Source organism: Scyliorhinus torazame, chromosome 6 (assembly GCF_047496885.1).
Source record: "Scyliorhinus torazame isolate Kashiwa2021f chromosome 6, sScyTor2.1, whole genome shotgun sequence".
In the NCBI taxonomy this organism is placed as follows: Eukaryota; Metazoa; Chordata; class Chondrichthyes; order Carcharhiniformes; family Scyliorhinidae; genus Scyliorhinus; species Scyliorhinus torazame.
The window spans coordinates 167586117-167609499 of NC_092712.1; the positions used below are offsets into that span (position 1 = coordinate 167586117).

Here is a 23383-nt window from a genome sequence, read left to right on the forward strand (position 1 = left end):
AAAAGTCATTGGCAAATAGGGTTAAGGAAAATCCCAAGGCCTTTTACACGTACATAAAAAGCAAGAGGGTCGCCAGGGAAAGGGTTGGCCCACTGAAGGATAGGCAAGGGAATCTATGTGTGGAGCCAGAGGAAATGGGCGAGGTACTAAATGAATACTTTGCATCAGTATTCACCAAAGAGAAGAAATTGGTCGATGTTGAGTCTGGAGAAGGGTGTGTAGATAGCCTGGGTCACACTGAGATCCAAAAAGACGAGGTGTTGGGTGTCTTAAAAAATATTAAGGTAGATAAGTCCCCAGGGCCTGATGGGATCTACCCCAGAATACTGAAGAAGGCTGGAGAGGAAATTGCTGAGGCCTTGACAGAAATCTTTGGATCCTCACTGTCTTCAGGTGATGTCCCGGAGGACTGGAGAATAGCCAATGTTGTTCCTCTGTTTAAGAAGGGTAGCAAGGATAATCCAGGGAACTACAGGCCGGTGAGCCTTACTTCAGTGGTAGGGAAATTACTGGAGAGAATTCTTCGAGACAGGATCTACTCCCATTTGGAAGCAAATGGACGTATTAGTGAGAGGCAGCATGGTTTTGTGAAGGGGAGGTCGTGTCTCACTACCTTGATAGAGTTTTTCGAGGAGGTCACTAAGATGATTGATGCAGGTAGGGCAATGGATGTTGTCTATATGGACTTCAGTAAGGCCTTTGACAAGGTCCCTCATGATAGACTAGTACAAAAGGTGAAGTCACACGGGATCAGGGGGGAGCTGGCAAGGTGGATACAGAACTGGCTAGGTCATAGAAGGCAGAGTACGAAGTCTTACAACACCAGGTTAAAGTCCAACAGGTTTGTTTCGATGTCACTAGCTTTCGGAGCGCTGCTCCTTCCTCAGGCTCCTTCACCTGAGGAAGGAGCAGCGCTCCGAAAGCTAGTGACATCGAAACAAACCTGTTGGACTTTAACCTGGTGTTGTAAGACTTCGTACTGTGCTCACCCCAGTCCAACGCCGGCATCTCCATATCATAGAAGGCAGAGAGTAGCAATGGAAGGATGCTTTTCTAATTGGAGGGCTGTGACCAGTGGTGTTCCACAGGGATCAGTGCTGGGACCTTTGCTCTTTGTAGTATATATAAATGATTTGGAGGAAAATGTAACTGGTCTGATTAGTAAGTTTGCAGACGACACAAAGGTTGGTGGAATTGCGGATAGCGATGAGGACTGTCAGAGGATACAGCAGGATTTAGATTGTTTGGAGACTTGGGCGGAGAGATGGCAGATGGAGTTTAATCCGGACAAATGTGAGGTAATGCATTTTGGAAGGTCTAATGCAGGTAGGGAATATACAGTGAATGGTAGAACCCTCAAGAGTATTGAAAGTCAAAGGGATCTAGGAGTACAGGTCCACAGGTCACTGAAAGGGGCAACACAGGTGGAGAAGGTAGTCAAGAAGGCATACGGCATGCTTGCCTTCATTGGCCGGGGCATTGAGTATAAGAATTGGCAAGTCATGTTGCAGCTGTATAGAACCTTAGTTAGGCCACACTTGGAGTATAGTGTTCAATTCTGGTCGCCACACTACCAGAAGGATGTGGAGGCTTTAGAGAGGGTGCAGAAGAGATTTACCAGAATGTTGCCTGGTATGGAGGGCATTAGCTATGAGGAGCGGTTGAATAAACTCGGTTTGTTCTCACTGGAACGAAGGAGGTTGAGGGGAGACCTGACAAAGGTATACAAAATTATGAGGGGCATAGACAGAGTGGAGAGTCAGAGGCTTTTCCCCAGGGTAGAAGGGTCAATTACTAGGGGGCATAGGTTTAAGGTGAGAGGGGCAAGGTTTAGAGTAGATGTACGAGGCACGTTTTTTACGCAGAGGGTAGTGGGTGCCTGGAACTCGCTACCGGAAGAGGTGGTGGAAGCAGGGACGATAGTGACATTTAAGGGGCATCTTGACAAATACATGAATAGGATGGGAATAGAGGGATACGGACCCAGGAAGTGTAGAAGATTGTAGTTTAGTCGGGCAGCATGGTCGGCACGGGCTTGGAGGGCCGAAGGGCCTGTTCCTGTGCTGTACATTTCTTTGTTCTTTGTTAGATGGTAGTGATGCCCAGAATGTTGATGGTGGGGGATTTGACATTGGTAATGCCATTTGACTGTCAAAGGGAGTTGGTTATACTCTTTTGTTTGAGATGGTCTTAGCCAGGCAGTTAAGTTGCAAGAAACTAATAAGTGGCAAGAAATTAACCATCTTTTGATCTTGTAGTTACATACACTGAACTGCATTTGATGAATGTCAGTTCTCAAAGTCTTCCATATTTTTGCCATCAGTTACACACTCCTTATTTTGAAAGTAGTTTGTTTATCCTATTCAATTCATGCTATCCAGAATGATTTACAGGTGTATGAAAAAAACAGGCACATCATAAACTAAATATTGTCAATTTGAGAAATATCTACTATCTCTTATTCTGCTTTTTATCTGTTCGCCACTCATCAGACATGTTACCCCTTTGCAAATCTCTTGTGGACTTTATCAAAAACTTTGTGAAAAGTTACAATATACACATACACTGAAAACCCTTAATCTATATATTTAGTAATTTTCTTCAAGAATAACTTCACACTAAAATCCATGGCAATCATCCCAAATTAACCTATAGGCAGAGGTAAAGGGAGTGATTGAGCATATCTACAGTAGCAGAACTATTGTGGATAAAAGTATTATTCTCCCGTGTCTGCGTGGGTTTCACCCGCACAACAGAAAGATGTGCAGGTTAGGTGGATTGGCCACGCTAAATTGCCCCTTAATTGGAAAAAATAATTAGGTACTCTAGATTTATTTTTTAAAAAGCGTCAAAGGTTGGCTAGTTGGGAATTGAAACCGTCATCGTGATTTGGGGATAGATTCTTCCCCAGAGTGGATGCAGAGGAAGCGAGGATTGAGGGAAGATGAGATTGGTATAGGATATAATGAAGTTACCAGACTCTTGTCTGTGATTGAGACAATGGGAATACACATGCCAGGTAACATGACAAAGTCAAGGGTCTAGCGTGGATGCAGGCAGGTGAGTTTATATGGGGAGAGAGAGGTTAAGGATGGGCAGGCTGGCAGAAAAGTCAGAGGAAAGAAGGCCAGGTGACTCAAAATTACAGAAGGTGATGGAGGGATTGGTCAGTGCAGGGGGAAGGGAGCATAAAATATTAGAATTATCCAGTGAAGTAGGGGTGGGGCTTCAAATCACAGATAAAGCTGAGGATTTGAGAAGAGTACAAGGTTGAAATAAAGTGTGTGTGGGGGGGGGGGGGGGGGGGGGGGGTTCCCAGGGGGAAAAAAGTGTTTCATCCAAGCTGTGGGAGTGCACAATCAGGAACGTACGGCACAGGGAATAAATTAATCATGCATCTACGCAGCTGTGAGTCAATATTGAAGGGTCTGCACAATGCAATGAATTGGCTGCATCCTTCTTCTGCAATCACTCACCAATGAATGATTGTCCACCTAAGAAACTCTGTGTCACTGGTCAAGGGTTTTGTGGGTCCTTGCGTAGATGATGAGCCCGATCCTGGAGCCACAACTCCGACTGAACACTTGGCAGGTGTTTCTAGGTGGTGTGCTCGGTCCCGAGACTCTAGATCACTGGTATTCCTTTCTCAGGCCCCGTTTCCAGGCCTCCTCTTGCCATTAAGGGTCCTCAGAAAATTGTGTCCCTTAAATCAGGAGGTTCCTCCAAGTCGGTCTCTTCTAATCAAGAGTCTCCCAGGCATTGACATCTACGCTGCATTTCTTGAGGGAAGCCTTCAGGGTGTCTTTGAAGCGCTTCCTTTGTCCTCTTCTTGTTCAGGAGCCTTTCTTGAGCTGGCCGAAGATTTGCTTTGGCATCGGGATTTTGACATCTTAAGCACACGACTGGCCCAGCGGAGTTGGTTTTGGATGGTCAAGGCCTTAATGCTGGTGCTCTTGGCTCCTTCAAGGACACTTAATTTAGTATATCTGTCACCCCAGCTGTTGCGAAGAATCCATCGCAGACAGCATGGATGGTATCTCTCCAGGGCCTTAAGGTGATATCTGTATGGAGTCCAAGTTTCTGAGCCTTGTACACGAGGATCTTGATGTCAGCATGAATGTAACGGTTGTCAAAGTCTCTCGACCGTAGCCATTTGAAGGAGCGATCGGAGATTTGATACGATGTTGGATCTCCACATCGATGTCAGCCTTAGATGAGAGGTTAAAAATGTGCTGCACAGGGAACAAATTAACCATGCAGCTGTGCACCAATATTAAAGGATCCATACAATGCAACAAATTGGCTGCATACAGCAAATTGGGAGTTGGGAGGAATATTGTGCCAGAGGAGTAGAAGAGACAAGGCAAGTTTTCATCAGAAGAGTCACATTACTATCAGCTGAATGAAGGTACAATTATCTCTGCCATACTATAAAACATCTTCTTCCTTTGACTGCATATAATTATACTATTTGTTGAAGTGAGGTTTCTTTGGGTATAACATTTTGTTTAATAGGCTGCCATGGAAACAAAACCAAGCATCAAGCAATCCAACGTAATGCCAATATTGTCTTAAATGCAAGGTCAGGATGTTATCATTACTAGAATCTGCAAGAAGGAAAATGCATTTATATAGCCCAACGAACTTACTAAGTCCTAAGGTGCTTCACAAGAGCTTTAAGAGACAAAATGTGATGTCAAACAACAAAGCGATATTAGGACAGATGACTCAAAACTTGGTCAAAGGGGTAGGTTTTAAGGAGAGGTTTAAGAGGAGATATATATTCAGAAGTTTAGGTAGACAATTCCAGAACCTAAGGCCCCAACAACTGAAAACATGGTTGCCAGAGATGGATAATAAACCTGAGAAGAGTGTGGAGATCTTGGAGTGTAGTAGGGTTAGAGGAGGTTAGAGATTACAGTGTTGTACATCAGATTATTGAGAGATATGATAGTTTAACTTAAGTACTTCACTTATACTGTCAGCATAAACATTCAGTGCATTCTGACTAAATGTATATTTATCATGAACATGAAGCAGATGTGATGTGTGTAAAAATTAAGCAATCCCCTGTACAACGTAAGTGAGCATTTCAGTGACTCACAAATCAATTAATACATTCTGAATGACGCAGCTTTTAAAAGGACAGATCTATTTTAGCAAGAAGGTCTTTTTAAGCAATTGCTACAAACTGCAATTTACTTTAATATAAAATTATATAGTCTTGCGGTTTTGATGTACACTTCAAACAGGGTATTTAACATGAACAATTTACACACTGATGACATTCATTTGATTTTCATTTGTTCATCGTTGAAGGATGCATATTTGGACAGTTTAGATTACAGCTCATGTCTGTCAAAAGGCAAAATACTATACGTTAAACTGGACAGCACAGCAAACACGGATTTGTTTTATTATGCACTATACATTGAAATTACATATTTTACACAAACCCATCAAGCACACAAAAGTGAAAGATGGGGATAGGGAGGATGGAAATAACTTTATCAGAAAGCATTGTCATTCCCATACCATTAGTTTTACAATAGCATTTCTGCTGTGTATTTGCAATTCAGTTCTTCAAATAACATGATGTGTGAACGCTTTCAATTAAATTAAAAACATAATTTAAAGATAAGTAACATTATTAAAGAATCTAAATAGATCAGTGAGATACTGGAGCTTTGCATTTCTTGCTGGAAGTTCCAATCCCAAACTCTTCAGAAATATGGAGCATACCTGAAATAGAACTGCTACTTTCCATTGTAGGGGAAGACAAGTCATGCCTCTTTTTAATGATACAAGCTGCCATATTCTGGTAATATCCCAAAACTTCTTTGAAAAGTTAGAGAGAGATAGTAAGGGGCAGGGAGGGTAAGTGGGTGGGGGGTATAAGGGGGCAGGTGGGTAATGGGGATAGGATGGAAGAGGAGACTGGGTAAAGGGATAAGGTGATAGGTGGTTTGTGGGTTGGCCAGATTGGGTCAGGAAGGGTTGTCAATTTGGGGGCTAATCCGGTTGGTTGATGGCAGCTAGTTAGGTTGGGTCAGGGGAAATAGTCAGGTTAGGTTGGGGTGTGGATGAGAGTCAGGGGAGGTGTCAGATGCTGGTGAGAACTAGCCAGATTGGATGGTGGGGTTATGTCAAGGACGGGGCATGTAAGTAGAGTCTAGTAGTGGCAGTTAGTCAGGTCGTGGGGTGGGGGAAGTGTAGGGTGAGTTATATAGTTACCCAGGAGTTACACTAAGATTGTCCGTCTAACATTTTCTGGGTAATTAGCAAGTAAGTAAGTCAGAACTTACTGATGCACTGAGTGCTGAATTTGGTGCATTTGAGTGCTATAGTGAGAGTTTGGTGACTGAGGGAGTAAAAGGCTTAATTTTTATCTAAAGTTTAGTCTTTCTTTTATTTAGTTAATTAACTTAAAAGTTGCTATTTGGTTTAGAAGAAGGTGAATTTTCAATCAGCTTTAAACAAAGCTTCTACTTGTAGGCACTTGCAGCTGGAGCTTGTTAATTAGTTAATTGGATTGGGCCAGTTTTCAGAGGCTAGATTCACAGTATAAAAGTGATCCCCTACAGTGCAGACTTTGTTTGCACTGAGTGCTGAATTTGGTGCATTTGAGTGCTTTCGTGAGAGTTTGGTGGCTGAGGGAGTGCTGAATTTGGTGCATTTGAGTGCTATAGTGAGAGTTTGGTGGCTGAGGGAGTGCTGAATTTGGTGCATTTGAGTGCTATAGTGAGAGTTTGGTGGCTGAGAGTGTGCTGAATTTGGTGCATTTGAGTGCTATAGTGAGAGTTTGGTGACTGAGGGAGTGCTGAATTTGGTGCATTTGAGTGCCAAAGTGAGAGTTTGGTGGCTGAGGGAGTGCTGAATTTGGTGCATTTGAGTGCTATAGTAAGAGTTTGGTGACTGAGGAAGTAAGGTGCTCCTTTCATTTTGTTTCCTACATTTCCGCAAAGAGTGAGAAGAGAGCCAGGAGTTTACAGAGAGTGCAGCTGACTGGGAGCAGAGTCAGAGGGCGGAGATCCAGTTGGTCCACAGGGCAGCTATATTCTGTAAGGTAAGAGGGGATGGAGGCTAGGCCAGCTGCATGCTCCTCCTGTAGGATGTGGGTGGTGAGGGATACCACCGGTGTCCCCGCTGACTATACCTGCGGGAAGTGCACCCAACTCCAGCTCATCAAAGACCATGTTAGGGAACTGGAGCTGAAGCTGGATGAACTTCGGATCATCCGGGAGGCAGAGGGGGTGGTAGAGAAGAGTAACAGGGAGGTAACCACACCCAAGGTACAGGACAAGAATAGCTGGGTTACGGTCAGGGGAAAAAAAACAAACAGGCAGACAGTGCAGGGATCCCTCGTGGCCGTTCCCCTTCAAAACAAGTGTACCGTTTTGGATGCTGTTGGGGGGGATGACCTACTGGGGGAAGGCCCTAGCGGCCAGGTCTCTGGCACTGAGTCTGGCTCTGGTGCTCAGAAGGGAAGGGGGGAGAATAGAAAAGCAATAGTTGTAGGAGATTCAATGGTTAGGGGGATAGGAGATTCTGTGGTCGCGAGCGAGACTCCCGGAAGGTATGTTGCCTCCCGGGTGCCAGGGATGTCTCAGATCGTGTCTTCAGGATCCTTAAGGGGGAGGGGGAGCAGCCAGAAGTCGTGGTGCACATTGGTACCAACGACGTAGGTAGGAAAAGGGATGTGGAGGTAATAAATGAGTTTAGGGAGTTAGGCTGGAAGTTAAAAGCCAGGACAGACAGAGTTGGCATCTCTGGTTTGTTGCCGGTGCCACGTGATAGCGAGGCTAGGAATAGGGAGAGAGTGCAGCTGAACACGTGGCTGCAGGAATGGTGTAGGAGGGAGGGCTTCAGGTATTTAGATAATTGGAGCGCATTCTGGGGAAGGTGGGACCTGTACAAGCAGGACGGGTTGCATCTGAACCAGAGGGGCACCAATATCCTGGGAGGGAGGTTTTCTAGTACTCTTCGGGAGGGTTTAAACTAATTTGGCTGGGGAGTGGGAACCGGATTTGTAGTCCAGCAACTAAGGTGGCCGATATTCAGGACGCCAAAGCGTGTAGTGAGGCAGTGGGGAAGGGATCACTGACAAAGGAGAGTACTTGCAGGCACGGAGATGGGTTGAAGTGTGTATACTTCAACACAAGAAGCATCAGGAATAAGGTGGGTGAAATTAAGGCATGGATCGGTACTTGGGACTACGATGTGGTGGCCATCACGGAAACTTGGATAGAAGAGGGGCAGAAATGGTTGTTGGAGGTCCCTGGTTATAGATGTTTCAATAAGATTAGGGAGGGTGGTAAAAGAGGTGGGGGGGTGGCATTGTTAATTAGAGATAGTATAACAGCTGCAGAAAGGTAGTTCGAGGAATATCTGCCTACTGAGGTAGTATGGGTTGAAGTCAGAAATAGGAAAGGAGCAGTCACCTTGTTAGGAGTTTTCTATAGGCCCCCCAATAGTAGCAGAGATGTGGAGGAACAGATTGGGAAACAGATTTTGGAAAGATGCAGAAGTCGCAGGGTAATAGTCATGGGTGACTTTAACTTCCCAAACACTGAGTGGAAACTCTTTAGATCAAATAGTTTGGATGGGGTGGTGTTTGTGCAGTGTGTCCAGGAAGCTTTTCTAACACAGTATGTAGATTGTCTGACCAGAGGAGGGGCAATATTGGATTTAGTACTTGGTAATGAACCAGGGCAAGTGATAGATTTGTTAGTGGGGGAGCATTTTGGAGATAGTGACCACAATTCTGTGACATTCACTTTAGTAATGGAGAGGGATAGGTGCATGCAACAGGGCAAGGTTTACAATTGGGGGAAGGGTAAATATGATGTTGTCAGACAAGAATTGAAGTGCATAAGTTGGGAACATAGGCTGTCAGGGAAGGACACAAGTGAAATGTGGAACTTGTTCAAGGAACAGGTACTACGCGTCCTTGATATGTATGTCCCTGTCAGGCAGGGAAGAGATGGTCGAGTGAGGGAACCATGGTTGACAAGAGAGGTTGAATGTCTTGTTAAGAGGAAAAAAGAGACTTATGTAAGGCTGAGGAAACAAGGTTCAGACAGGGCGTTGGAGGGATACAAGATAGCCAGGAGGGAACTGAAGAAAGGGATTAGGAGAGCTAAGAGAGGGCATGAACAATCTTTGGCGGGTAGGATCAAGGAAAACCCCAAGGCCTTTTACACATATGTGAGAAGTATGAGAATGACTAGAGCGAGGGTAGGTCCGATCAAGGACAGTAGCGGGAGATTGTCTGAAGAGATAGGAGAGGTCTTGAACGAGTACTTTTCTTCTGTATTTACAAATGAGAGGGGCCATATTGTTGGAGAGGACAGTGTGAAACAGACTGGTAAGCTCGAGGAAATACTTGTTAGGAAGGAAGATGCGTTGGGCATTTTGAAAAACTTGAGGATAGGCAAGTCCCCCGGGCCTGACGGGATATATCCAAGGATTCTATGGGAAGCAAGAGATGAAATTGCAGAGCCGTTGACAATCATCATTTCTTCCTCAATGTCAACAGGGGTGGTACCAGGGGATTGGAGAGTGGCGAATGTCGTGCCCCTGTTCAAAAAAGGGACTAGGGATAACCCTGGGAATTACAGGCCAGTTAGTCTTACTTCGGTGATAGGCAAAGTCATGGAAAGGGTACTAAAGGATAGGATTTCTGAGCATCTGGAAAGACACTGCTTGATTAGGGATAGTCAGCACGGATTTGTGAGGGGTAGGTCTTGCCTTACAAGTCTTATTGAATTCTTTGAGGAGGTGACCAAGCATGTGGATGAAGGTAAAGCAGTGGATGTAGTGTACATGGATTTTAGTAAGGCATTTGATAAGGTTCCCCATGGTAGGCTTCTGCAGAAAGTAAGGAGGCATGGGATAGTGGGAAATTTGGCCAGTTGGATAACGAACTGGCTAACCGATAGAAGTCAGAGAGTGGTGGTGCATGGCAAATATTCAGCCTGGATCCCAGTTACCAGTGGCATACCGCAGGGATCAGTTCTGGGTCCTCTGCTGTTTGTGATTTTCATTAATAACTTGGATGAGGGAGTTGAAGGGTGGGTCAGTAAATTTGCAGACGATACGAAGATTGGTGGAGTTGTGGATAGTGAGGAGGGCTGTTGTCGGCTGCAAAGAGACATAGATAGGATGCAGAGCTGGGCTGAGAAGTGGCAGATGGAGTTTAACCCTGAAAAGTGTGAGGTTGTCCATTTTGGAAGGACAAATATGAATGCGGAATACAGGGTTAATGGTAGAGTTCTTGGCAATGTGGAGGAGCAGAGAGATCTTGGGGTCCAAGTTCATACATCTTTGAAAGTTGCCACTCAAGTGCATAGAGCGGTGAAGAAAGCCTATGGTGGGCTAGTGTTCATTAACAGAGGGATTGAATTTAAGAGCCGTGAGGTGATGATGCAGCTGTACAAAACTTTGGTAAGGCCACATTTAGAGTACTGTGTACAGTTCTGGTCGCCTCATTTTAGGAAGGATGTGGAAGCTTTGGAAAAGGTGCAAAGGAGATTTACCAGGATGTTGCCTGGAATGGAGAGTAGGTCTTACGAGGAAAGGTTGAGGGTGCTAGGCCTTTTCTCATTAGAACGGAGAAGGATGAGGGGCGACTTGATAGAGGTTTATAAGATGATCAGGGGAATAGATAGAGTAGACAGTCAGAGACTTTTTCCCCGGGTGGAACAAACCATTACAAGGGGACATAAATTTAAGGTGAATGGTGGAAGATGTCAGAGGTAGGTTCTTTACCCAGAGAGTAGTGGGGGCATGGAATGCACTGCCTGTGGAAGTAGTTGAGTCGGAAATATTAGGGACCTTCAAGCAGCAATTGAACAGGTACATGGATTACGGTAAAATGATATAGTGTAGATTAATTTGTTCTTAAGGGCAGCACGGTAGCATTGTGGATAGCACAATTGCTTCACAGCTCCAGGGTCCCAGGTTCGATTCTGGCTTGGGTCACTGTCTGTGCGGAGTCTGCACATCCTCCCCGTGTCTGCGTGGGTTTCCTCCGGGTGCTCCGGTTTCCTCCCACAGTCCAAAGATGTGCAGGTTAGGTGGATTGGCCATGATAAATTGCCCTTAGTGTCCAAAATTGCCCTTAGTGTTGGGTGGAGGTGTTGACTTTGGGTAGGGTGCTCTTTCCAAGAGCCGGTGCAGACTCAATGGGCCAAATGGCCTCCTTCTGCACTGTAACTTCAATGATAATCTATGATTAATCTAGAACAAAGGTTCGGCACAACATCGTGGGCCGAAGGGCCTGTTCTGTGCTGTATTTTTCTATGTTCTATGTTCTAACTCTAACTGAAGATTTGGAAACATTTTCGTAGGGTTCCAGGGAGTACCGGAATTGCCCATTGGAAGTTCAAACGTCCTGAGCAATTCCCACAGAGTCAGTCAGTGCTTTGGAACCTCTGAGGCGTCCTGTAGCGGATCTTCCAGGATATGTCCCATCTCTGTCGATCTGGAGAGCAGGGGATCTGGGTCATTATATTTTATGGGGCCATAAAGAATTGGATCAATAAACCAAACACAATGCATAATTGTAGTCCATCATTAGTGCAATGACCTCAGTTGCCGATGCCCCAAGCTCACAGACCTCCACCTATCTACCTTGCTTTCCTTCATTAAGACACTTGTTAAGACATATAATTTTGACCAAGCTTTTGGCCATTTGACCGAATATCTCCTTATGCAGCTTGGTGCAACACTTTGTTTTATAATGCTCCTGAGAAGCAGCATGGAACATTTACTGCATTAAAACATATTAACTGGAAGCAGGAGTAAACCAGTCAGCCCTTTGAGCCTGCTCCGCAGCTATTAATGGTGTTATATAAATATAAGCTGTTGCTGTATATCACTTCAGTTCACAGATGCACTCTCATTCAAAGATTCTCACACTAGAATCTAATTATTTGTAAATTGCAATATTTACACATTATGTGGAGATGTCTGCCAGTGTATAAACACCCAGAGATGATGCTTCTTTAAAAACTTCCAAGTTTTAAAGTCAATTTTCCACAAAATTCAATATAAGACATCAGTTACTTTTGACCAGAAAGGGAAGCATATAAAAGTATGAATAACTACTGCGATAAAACACACAGGTTCATAAAAAGCACCTTTAACTGCCTGTAAATGGCATAGAATCGGAAAAGCAGTAACAAGGCATGAGGATATTCTAAAATTTCAATAGATAATTTAGCATTTATTCCGATTCATTCATCTCCATTTTTACATATAGTTTATAAAAAACTCATGTAAAAGCTCACGGCTACAACTAACACAGGGGCCGGCAACATTAAAGTGCTTTAAGTTCCATAAGTTTAAGCCAGTAATTCTTTGAGCATTGTGGTAGTCACCACTGTTGTATTGTATATACCACATACGAGGGGTATTACGGTAAGGCCCCTGTACTACAGGTACGGGGGTAGATCCCTGCCTGCTGGCTCCGCCCAGTAGGCGGAGTATAAATGTGTGGGCTCTCCGAGCTGCAGCCATTTCGGCAGCAGCTGCGGGAGGCTACACATCTCTGTGTAATAAAGCCTTGATTACACTCTACTCTCGTCTCAATTGATAGTGCATCAATTTATTACACAGAGATTTTACAACGATGGATCTCCGCACCAAGCCTGATCGCCTGCAGCTGCACCCTCAAGCAGGCAACGCCAAGTTGGCCTTCGCACATTGGCTAGCTTGTTTTGAAGCATACATTGGATCTGCGACAGAACCACCCTCAGAGGCACAGAAACTCCAGATCCTTTACACGCGGCTGAGCTCCGATGTCTTTCCTCTCATCCGGGACGCGCCGACCTACGCTGAGGCCATGGCGCTACTGAAGGAGAACTACACTCAGCAGACAACAAAATCTACGCCAGGCACTTCCTATCCACGTGGCACCAACTTCCCGGTGAGTCTGTGGAAGATTTCTGGCGTGCCCTGCACACCCTGGTGAGAGACTGTGATTGCCAGGCCGTTTCGGCCGTTGAACATTCTGACCTAGTTAGAGACGCGTTCATTACGGGCATAGGGTCGGCCAACATCCGCCAGCGCCTCGTAGAAGGGGCTACCCTCGACCTTGCGGCAACCAAGAAACTAGCGATCTCGCTCAGTCGCCTCACGCACTGTACAGGCGTATGCCCCCGACCGCACGGCCCACCCCTCCTGGACCCCGCCAGCGAACACCCCATCGTGGACCCCATCAGCGACCGCCACCAGCCAACCCCAGGCCTGCGCCGCGTGGCAGCCAACCAACCCCAGGGGACCCAAGTGCTACTTCTGCGGACAGACAAAACACCCCCAGCAACGCTGCCCGGCACGGAATGCGCTCTGCAAAGCCTGTGGGAAGAAAGGACATTTCGCTGCTGTGTGCCAGGCCCGCGCGATCGGCGCTAGTGTCCCTGCACCCCCATGTGCAACCCGTGGGCGCCGCCATCTTCCTCGCCTCAGACCACGTGCGGCCCGTGGGCGCCACCATCTTGCCTGCCTCAGGATACGTGCGGCTCGTGGGCGTTGCCATCTTCCCGCCTCAGGACCCCTGCTCGTTGGTCACCTCATCGGGCCACTCATCGCCTGCAACTGCCGCCGACCAGCTGCGTCTTGCCTCCACCACGATCGACCAGTCCAGACCGCACAACCTCGTGACCGCGTCGACGACAGTGAATGTCGACGGGCGCAAGATATTCTGCCTTCTGGACTCCGGGAGTACTGAGAGCTTCATCCACCCCGATACGGTAAGGCACTGCTCCCTCGCGGTACACCCCATTAACCAGAAAATCTCCCTGGCCTCCGGTTCCCACTCCGTGGCGATCCGGGGGTACTGCACCGCCGCCCTCACCATCCAGGGCATAGAGTTCAGCGGCTTCTGGCTCTACGTCCTCCCCGACCTCTGCGCTGCCTTGCTACTTGGCCTGGACTTCCAATGCAACCTCCAGAGACTAACCCTGAAATTTGGCGGGCCCCTACCACCCCTTACTGTCTGCAGTCTCACGACCTTTAAGGTCAACCCGCCTTCTCGGTTTGCAAACCTCACCCCAGATTGCAAACCCGTCGCCACGAGGAGCAGACGGTACAGCGCCCAGGACAGGACCTTCATCAGGTCTGAGGTCCAGCGGCTGCTATGGGGAGGTATTATCGAGGCTAGAAACAGCCTCTGGAGAGCCCAAGTGGTAGTTGTGAAAACTGGGGAGAAAAACAGGATGGTCGTTGACTACAGTCAGACTATCAATCGGTACACGCAGCTCGACGCGTACCCCCTCCCACGCATATCTGATATGGTCAATCATATTGCACAGTACCGGGTCTTCTCGACAGTTGACCTGAAATCTGCCTACCACCAGCTCCCCATTCGCAAGGCGGACCGCCCGTACACCGCGTTTGAAGCAGACGGCCGCCTTTACCACTTCCTTAGGGTTCCCTTTGGCGTCACTAACGGGGTCTCGGTCTTCCAACGGGAGATGGACCGAATGGTTGACCAGTACGGACTGCGGGCCACCTTCACGTACCTGGATAACGTCACCATCTGCGGCCACGACCAGCAGGACAACGACGCTAACCTTTCCAAATTCCTCCACACCGCTAAACTCCTCAACCTAACCTACAACAAGGAGAAGTGCGTGTTCAGCTCGAACCGATTAGCCATCCTTGGCTATGTGGTCTAGAACGGAGTGCTAGGGCCAGACCCCGATCACATGCGCCCCCTCATGGAACTCCCCCTTACCCACTGCCCCAAGGCCCTCAAACAATGCCTGGGCTTCTTCTCATACTACGCCCAGTGGGTCCCTAACTATGCGGACAAGGGCCGCCCACTCATTCAGTCCACCGTTTTCCCCCTGACAGCCAAAGCTCACCAGGCCTTCAACCGTATCAAGGCCGATATCGCCAAGGCCGCGATGCATGCGGTCGACGAGACACTCCCCTTCCAAGTCAAGAGCGATGCAACAGACGTCGTTCTAGCTGCCCCCCTCAACAAGGCAGGCAGGCACATGGCATTCTTTTCCCGCACCCTCCATGCCTCCAAAATTCGGCACTCCTCCGTCGAAAAGGAGGCCCAAGCTATCGTTGAAGCTGTGCGGCATTGGAGGCATTACCTGGCCGGCAGGAGATTCACTCTCCTCACTGACCAACGGTCGGTTGCCTTCGTGTTCAATAATACACAGCGGGGTAAGATCAAAAATAATGATCTTGAGGTGGAGGATCAAGCTCTCCACCTATAATTACGAGATTTTGTATTGCCCCGGGAAGCTCAACGAGCCCCCCGATGCCCTATCCTGAGGTACTTGTGCCAGTTGTGGACCAACTCCGGACCCTGCACGACGATCTCGGTCACCCAGGGGTCACCCGCTTTTATCACTTCATAAAGGCTTGCAATCTGCCCTACTCCATCGAGGAAGTCATGACTATCACCAGAGACTGCCAGGTCTACGCGGAGTGTAAACCGCACTTCTACCGGCCAGACCGAGCGCACCTGGTGAAGGCCTCCCGCCCCTTTGAACGCCTCAGCGTGGACTTCAAAGGGCCCCTCCCCTCCACCGACTAAAACACGTACTTTCTTAATGTGGTCGACTAATATTCCAGATTCCCCTTCGCCGTCCCATCCCCCGATATGACGTCTGCCACCGTCATCAAAGCCCTCAACACCATCTTCACTCTGTTCGGTTTCCCCGCCTACATCCACAGCGACCGGGGATCCTCCTTTATGAGCGATGAGCTGCGCCAGTACCTGCTCAACAGGGGCATTGCCTCGAGCAGGACGACCAACTACAACCCCCGGGAAACGGGCAGATGGAGCGGGAGAATGGGACGGTCTGGAAGGCCGTCCAGCTGGCCCTACAGTCCAGAAATATCCCGGCCTCCCGCTGGCAGGAGGTCCTCCCCGACGCCCTTCACTCCATTCGGTTGCTCCTTTGCACTGCGACTAACGAAACTCCCCATGAACGTCTCTTGACCTGCCCCAGGAAGTCCACCTCTGGGGTTTCGCTCCCAACGTGGCTGGCAGCTCCAGGACCCGTCCTCCTCCGCAAGCACGTGCGGCTACACAAGGCGGACCCATTGGTTGAGAGGGTGCAGCTACTTCACGCAAACCCGCAGTACGCCTACGTAGCGTCCCCCGACGGCCGCCAAGACACAGTTTCCCTCAGGGACCTGGCACCAGCTGGGTTCCCCCCCCACCCCCCACCTGCCCCAGCGCCACCCTCCCTCCCCCCAGCACGCCCCACCACAGTCCCCGCTCCAGGACGATCCGTCCTCCCCTTGATCCCACCCGGGGATGAAGATAAAGTTGACACGCTCCCGGAGTCACCAATGACCGAACCAACGCCGAAACCGCCACCAGAACTGCGGCGCTCGCAACGACCGATCAAGGCGCCCGATCATCTGAATTTGTAAACTGTACCTTAAAATGTTACACACCTGAATGTAAATAGTTTTCCACCACCCCCGCTTGACTCTTTTTTAACAGGGGGTGAATGTGGTAGTCACCACAGTTGTAATGTATATACCGCATACGAGGGGTATTATGGTAAGGCCCCTGTACTACAGGTACGGGGTAGATCCCCGCCTGCTGGCTCCGCCCAGTAGGCGGAGTATAAATGTGTGGGCACTCCGAGCTGCAGCCATTTCAGCAGCAGCTGCGGGAGGCTACATATCTTCGTGTAATAAAGCCTCGATTACACTCTACTCTCGTCTCGTCGTAATTGATAGTGCATCAAGCATGCAAAGTATTTAATTTTAGCTCGGTAACCACCAGGTATCATGGGTCAATATACAGAAGCTATCTAACAAAAGGTTCATGTCAGAGAAGATTTAGCTGAGAATGTCTTTTTAGTTTTTGACCAATAGGAGAACAATAGACATGATTTAACCCAGTTCACTCTTGTTTGCTTGTTGAGAGTCCATGCATGATTTTGCTCCCAAACACAACAATCAACTTGCAAAGGTACTCCCTTCTTGTTCTGCCAATATTACAAACATTACTGAATTTCATTTCAACTGACTTCCACACAACAGGGAGGCTCTTAGCCATCAAGACCTATCTGCCAAAGAAGCAGCAATTGCTGTGGCCCTTCAATTGAGCCAAGGTACTATCATGCTTATGAGTTTCTGACCAAAGAGGGCAGGCCGGATGACGACCCAAATCGGCTTTAAAACGAACTGGGCATGGATTTCTAAGACTAGAACAGCCATAGGTTGGACAGGAGACCTGTAAAAGCAGCTTCCGGGGGGTTGTACTTTTACCTGGAGGTCTGCCGACGTTGTGTTTGCCAAGCACAGGAAAAATAGGCCAACTACTCAAACCAAGCAGGTGTAATGGAAATGACTGAGAAAGTCAGCAACACAAGGATTGTGTTCCCTCCAACCTGGAGAGGGGGGGCTTTTGAGAGTTACAGGCAATGCATGCCAGCCTGGTCCACTGGGAAGGAGGTTTTGCTCCAGGAAGCTACAGATATTAGCAAAAACCCGCTATAAAAGGCCGAGTTTCCTTAGGCACTCATGCACAAGCATGAGGAGAGAACTGATCCTCTACCTCTAAACACTGTGTGGGGTTTTCGCCTCCTCAGAATTCGATGTGTGTCCCCATTCCCTCCACTCTGTGGAGTGGCACTTGGCTGAGAAGGCAGCTGGTTCTGCACCTGGCAGTGCTGCTTTCAGGGTTGCTCCTGCTCTCTTGTTCATCATCAGGAGGCCACGGTAGAGCTGCATAATCTGCTCCCATGCTACAGTGAATGGTCTTGGAAAGGAAGTGCAGCTCAAAGTGCGTCCAAAACTGACTGCAAAGAAGTGGTCAATTAGCTGTCAAGCAGTGAAAGTATACTCTCAGAAGTAGTGAGCACCAACCTCACGTTTAGGTAGGACTGAAATTCCTCAGTTATCAGTTTCACTGAAGAAGCTCTTCTCACTGTGCACTTGACCAGCTCCAGAATGCTTGGGGAAAGTGTGAGCTGACTGTTAAAGCTAAAATGCTTGGTTAAAAGAGGAGTCTATCACCAATTTGAATATTAGATGGGAGCAGAATTAGGCCTTTCGGCCCATTGAGTCTGCTCCACCATTCAATCATATGTTTTTCATCCCCATTTTCTTGCCTCCTCCCCATAACCCCTGATCCCCTTTGGCATAAAACAGCCAACAGACCATGTCAACGTTTATGCTCCACTCGAGCCTCCTCTGATTTTTCTCATCTAAATTTATCATAACCCTCTATTCCCTTCTTCCTCATAGGTCCAGCTTCCCCTTAAATACATCTACACTGTACATTTCAACTACTCCCTGTGGTAGAAAGGTCATTCTGTCATCACGGGTAAAGAAGTTTCTTCCCAATTCCCTGGCTGATTTATTGGTGACGACATTATGGTGATGGTCTTTCATTCTGCTCTTCCCCAAAAGAGGAAACATCATTCTTCATAAATTTAAAGGCCTCTATCAAGCCACCCCTCAGTCTTTTTTTCAGCCTGTCGATCCTTTGCTGATGTGTATATCCACACATTTCTGACATCATCCTTGTGAATATTTTCTGCACCCTCTCAAGTACCTCTATATCTTTTTATAACTCTACGGCCAGAACTGCACGCAGTAGTCTAAGGCCCAGGGAAATCTTGGAATGAATGTTCATCGAGTCAGAATATCGCGGGAGGCCTTCAATAATGATGAATGGGTTCAGATTCCTGGATTCCCAACTGCATTCCTGGGCTGTCTGATTTTTGGGAGTGGCTTTCAAAGGTTTGGGCTGGTTCCTGTCAAAAGCCTCCAACCGACACTCCTGACCTGGCTGGTTCCATTGCAGACATAAGCATGTCTACTTCTCCACAGTTTTTATGGAGTCAAAATAGGTTTTTAAAGAGTCATGGTACAAAACCCCTCAGAGTGAATCCTAGTCGACATGAGGGAATCTTTCAAAGCTGAGTTCCAAACATTCTCCTCATGCCCCCCATGCCAAGCTATTGCTCTCCACCCCACCCCCATGGCTCCTTGTGTCCTCAGTGCCACCTTCCATCCACCCTTTATGGATCCTCATACCCCGCTTGCCAAGCTATGGCACTTTACAGTGCACAGTGGGTCAATGAACCATTTTGTGATAGAAGGAAGAGTAAAAAGAAACTTAATTCATTACTTTCCTCATTATATATGTTTGGTTGAGAGCCCAAAATCCACTACCCTTGTTGAAATAGCTGCGTCCCAGAGAAAACATTGCTCGATAGCTCTGGCTCTCTGTGATCAATTTCATAATGTATATTTACAAAATTAAGTGGTTTTGAGGGATTGTGATTTCTGAAATAGATGCTTTAAAGGATTTGTAAGATTTACATATTATTGCCTGGTAGTGATATTACTCTTTTTTTTAAAAACATAGTGGAAAGAAATGAATGAATGAATTACGTTTTGAAAGCATTTTTTAACATACAAGATATTGTCACTATAGGATTAATTGTAAACAGTGTATAATGCATCAATTGGCATGGAAGTGCTATAGCTTGTCCTAGGGAACATGAGGGGCCATAGCCTGGCGTGGGGAGTGTGTGGGTGGTGAGGAAGTGTAAGGGGGAGGGCTGGAGGGCCTTTGTATTTGTATTTTAACTGAGACAAATCCCCAGAGCACTGAAGTGGACCATTTAAACAATGTGCCTCTGTACACAGCAGCCTGTGGCTGTCCTATAACCTCTTCCTGCGTCAGCTGGCCTGACTTTGGCCCATACCTGCTCCCTGGCAATGAAGATCCTGCCTTTGCAGGCACTTTCTCTGAGGCAGGCCTCCGGACTCCCATTATCCCCCTCAAGAATGAAAATTCAGATCCTTGACACTGTTGTCTGGAAGCATTTTATCTTTAGTTTCTATTCTTAGTGAGTACAAGTCACCAGTACAAAACTGCCCAATTGCAAGGACATACAATCACAGTTATGAGCAGGGAATGGTTACAATGAGCAAGTACAGGGTTAATCCAAGATAACTCTCATCACAGGCTTGCAAAAGCTTCAAAATGGATCTTACCATTCTACACGTCACCTTTTCACTCACGGCCAACATTTCTTTCATGGTATTGACTTAATAAATTTACATACACAAATACACATACATACATTTTTTAACATATTCATGACAATAAGCTACTTATTAGTTACAATTTTTTTTTGTTGATGTAATTAATTACTATTAACATTTGATCAGAGCCAGAAAACAGTGCAGGAAACTTACTTGCGGTTGAGTCAGCATATCTAGGCTCCAAGAACACATTTTTCCGTCTGTGGAAACTGTGATTAGATTGTGAGCATTTTGTGTTCCAACAACATTCACACAGTATACAGGATGCTGAAACAAAATAAGTACAATGGTGAAAAACCTTTGAAAAGTACAATATAAATTTAGATCGAGAAAATAAACCTTATAATATTTATCTTTTAGTGCGAATTCAGATTTGAACCCTATGCTAAACCAGTCTTTATGCTAACCATGCTACCTTGAATAAGTTAAAACCTAAAATTGAAGTAATGTTAGGAAGATTTAAATTTCATATTAAAGTTTCAAGTTAAAGTTCTTGAATAAAATTCATATGTCATCCTCATTTTTGAACAAAGTTATTCATCAGATGCTACTTATGTGTATATCGCATAACCTGTCCTCTTGTTCCATACAACCCTATACTTCAGATTTTCCCTCGAGGTATTGGGTTTCAGAAATTGGCTTTTCTTAAAATTCGCATGTAATTTTGATAATAGTGCTGTAATCAATCATGATATTTGAAATGATCATGGCAAGAACTCTTAGTGATGTCATTTCTTGTATTTCATACATGAATATAATGCATGCAGTCACATCATGTTCTGTACAATTAGTTATGGTTCCAAGAATTTTCATATATGTATGCCAACTAGTTGATTTTCCATGGTGTAGTACACAGGAGTCAAGATCAAGGATAGTGTTCCAAGTGAAATGGGGTTAAAAGGTGGACCATAATTGGACCAGAATGCAGAATCATAATTCGTCCCTTATTTTAAAGTAATGGGTGTTGTGATTATTTTACATAATACTTTAATGCTTTTATTTATAGTTGATCTTCCATGGTATTGCATTCAGGGAGTCAAGACGAGAGTAGGCTTTAGGCAAACCAGATTTAGAAGATTGAACTAACAAACAAGGGCAGATAATTAAACTCTAATTTTAGAATCATACATTGGTTTTTTTAAGAATACTTCAAATTTTTTCAACCAAATTGCAAAATTCAAGGCAATTTAAAAAAGAGAATTGGAACCGGAGCACTGGAGGTTTTTTCCAGGAAAAGCAGAGGAGCTGGAAAACACTAAACCAGGCTGTTAAGGCACCACCAATAGACGTTGTTATGACATCTTGGGTCAATGCGCAGTCAATACCAGCCCCAGCTGACCCAGAGTCTCAACACAGTTGAAATAAACATTTATTTTTAAAATACCCAAGGTATTTTGTTACAGTCACCAGGTTTACAACTTTAAACATAATTAACTTTGTATTTATTAACTGTAACTATAATTAAATAGGCAAAAAATACAACTGGTTAACTTCTAATCTCTAAACCCCCTTTTGTTTTAACCCACCCCACACTCTATGTATATATACACACACAAACAATCGCAAAGTGGAAAGAGCGGTGCAAAATAATGATGAAAGTAAAGGGATAAGAGTCTTTGTTTCAGATGGACGCCTTCCACTTAGTTTCTTCTTCAGTCTAGGCTTCCAAATGGATGTTATCCTTTCTTTCAGCTTGTAATAGTTTTCACTGGAGACTCTCAGAAATAGCAGGCAGCCAGCATTCAACAGGGAGAGAGACAGCTTCTTCTTTCAGGGTCGAGAAGCTTCTGCTTTCAAACAATAGGGAGGAGAGAGCGAGTCGCAGAGAGCGAGTCGCAGAGAGCGAGACGCAGAGAGCGAGACGCAGAGAGCGAGACGCAGAGAGCGAGACGCAGAGAGCGAGACGCAGAGAGCGAGACGCAGAGAGCGAGACGCAGAGAGCGAGACGCAGAGAGCGAGACGCAGAGAGCGAGACGCAGAGAGCGAGACGCAGAGAGCGAGACGCAGAGAGCGAGACGCAGAGAGCGAGACGCAGAGAGCGAGACGCAGAGAGCGAGACGCAGAGAGCGAGACGCAGAGAGCGAGACGCAGAGAGCGAGACGCAGAGAGCGAGACGCAACTATCTAGCCTTTGGTCCTTCATTCGCCATGACATTGATGCAGCTACTGTCTTGCTCAACGGCAGCCTCTTCTCCCTTGTTACCCTCACCCCCAGTAAACCCTTTGAACTCTCGCTCCCTGACCATTTTCCCCAGTGAGTCCTCACCTCTGCTTCGTTAAATTTAAGGGATGCAAATTTGAAATAATATAATGGAAATCTGTCTTAGTTAATCACTGCCAGATCTGGCGGAACCACATAAAGCACCACCCTGAAAACTAAAGATAACCCTGGCTTCTTTTATCTCCCGCAAATCATCTTCCAAAAACCCTCTCTCCTTGGCCTCCTCCAACCATGCCTTAAAAAAAAAAAGAGTGAGTAGCTCCTGGACCTCTTTGCCACTAAGATCACGACCATTTGATTAGCTGCCTTTGCCACTTTCCTTCCTTTCTCAAGCCTGGAAGGCCAAATTTCCTCTGAAATTTCCTCTGCCCTTGCCCTGAAAACGTTTCTAATTTCTTTTCCATTTCCCCTCATTCTCTTTCTAACCTCATGTCTTTGAGACTTACCTTCCGCTCCCTCAACGCTATTCCCACTAAACTGCTTACTATCCAACCTGGTCCCCATGTTAGCTGATATTGTTAATAGTTCTCTCCATTCAAACATTATCCCTCTCTTCTTTAAATTTATCATTATCTGTCCCTCTCTTCTTTAAATTTGCCATCATCATCCCCCTCCTCAAAAATACAAATTTTGACTCCCACCTCCCTTAAACCGCCAAAGTTCTTAAATGTGTTGTTGCCTACCAAATCCATTTATTTGACATGGTTGACTGGAACATCTCTCTCCAATGTCTCGCCCCTTTCATCCATCCGGATGGGACTGCTCTGACCTAATTCTATTCTTATCTCATTTGTCGTAGCCAGAGGGCGCGATTCAGCAGGCTTAAAACAAAGTCCTCTTTAGTGCGTGTTTGTCGGGGTGTTTCTCGGCAGCTGCAGCACTGTGAATCACCCCGCTATCCAACGGCACTTTGCCATTTTGTTTGTTCTCGGGGAGTTTCTCCCCGCCGAGAGCGAAGAGAGCTTGGGAATGGCTGTTCGCAGATCAGGGGGCCATTTTGTACGGCAGCCCCAATTTCCCCCCCCTCCCCCTTTCAAAGCCCCCCAGGTTTATTGACTCCCCCTTCACCCCCCAACCTTGTCGGTGCCCCTGGGCATCCCCATCCAATTGG

At 46.4% G+C, this 23383-nt stretch overlaps 1 protein-coding gene across 5 annotated transcripts in view; it reads right to left on the reverse strand.

Moving 5' to 3' along the window:
* Positions 1-23383, reverse strand: part of LOC140425138 (cytoplasmic dynein 1 intermediate chain 1) — a 502251-nt gene that overhangs the window by 132970 nt on the left and 345898 nt on the right. For all 5 annotated transcript variants that reach the window (XM_072509063.1, XM_072509064.1, XM_072509066.1 and 2 more), the window contains exon 12: positions 20206-20319. In XM_072509063.1, the coding sequence (XP_072365164.1) occupies positions 20206-20319 (114 nt within the window). The remainder of the gene's footprint in view (positions 1-20205; positions 20320-23383) is intronic.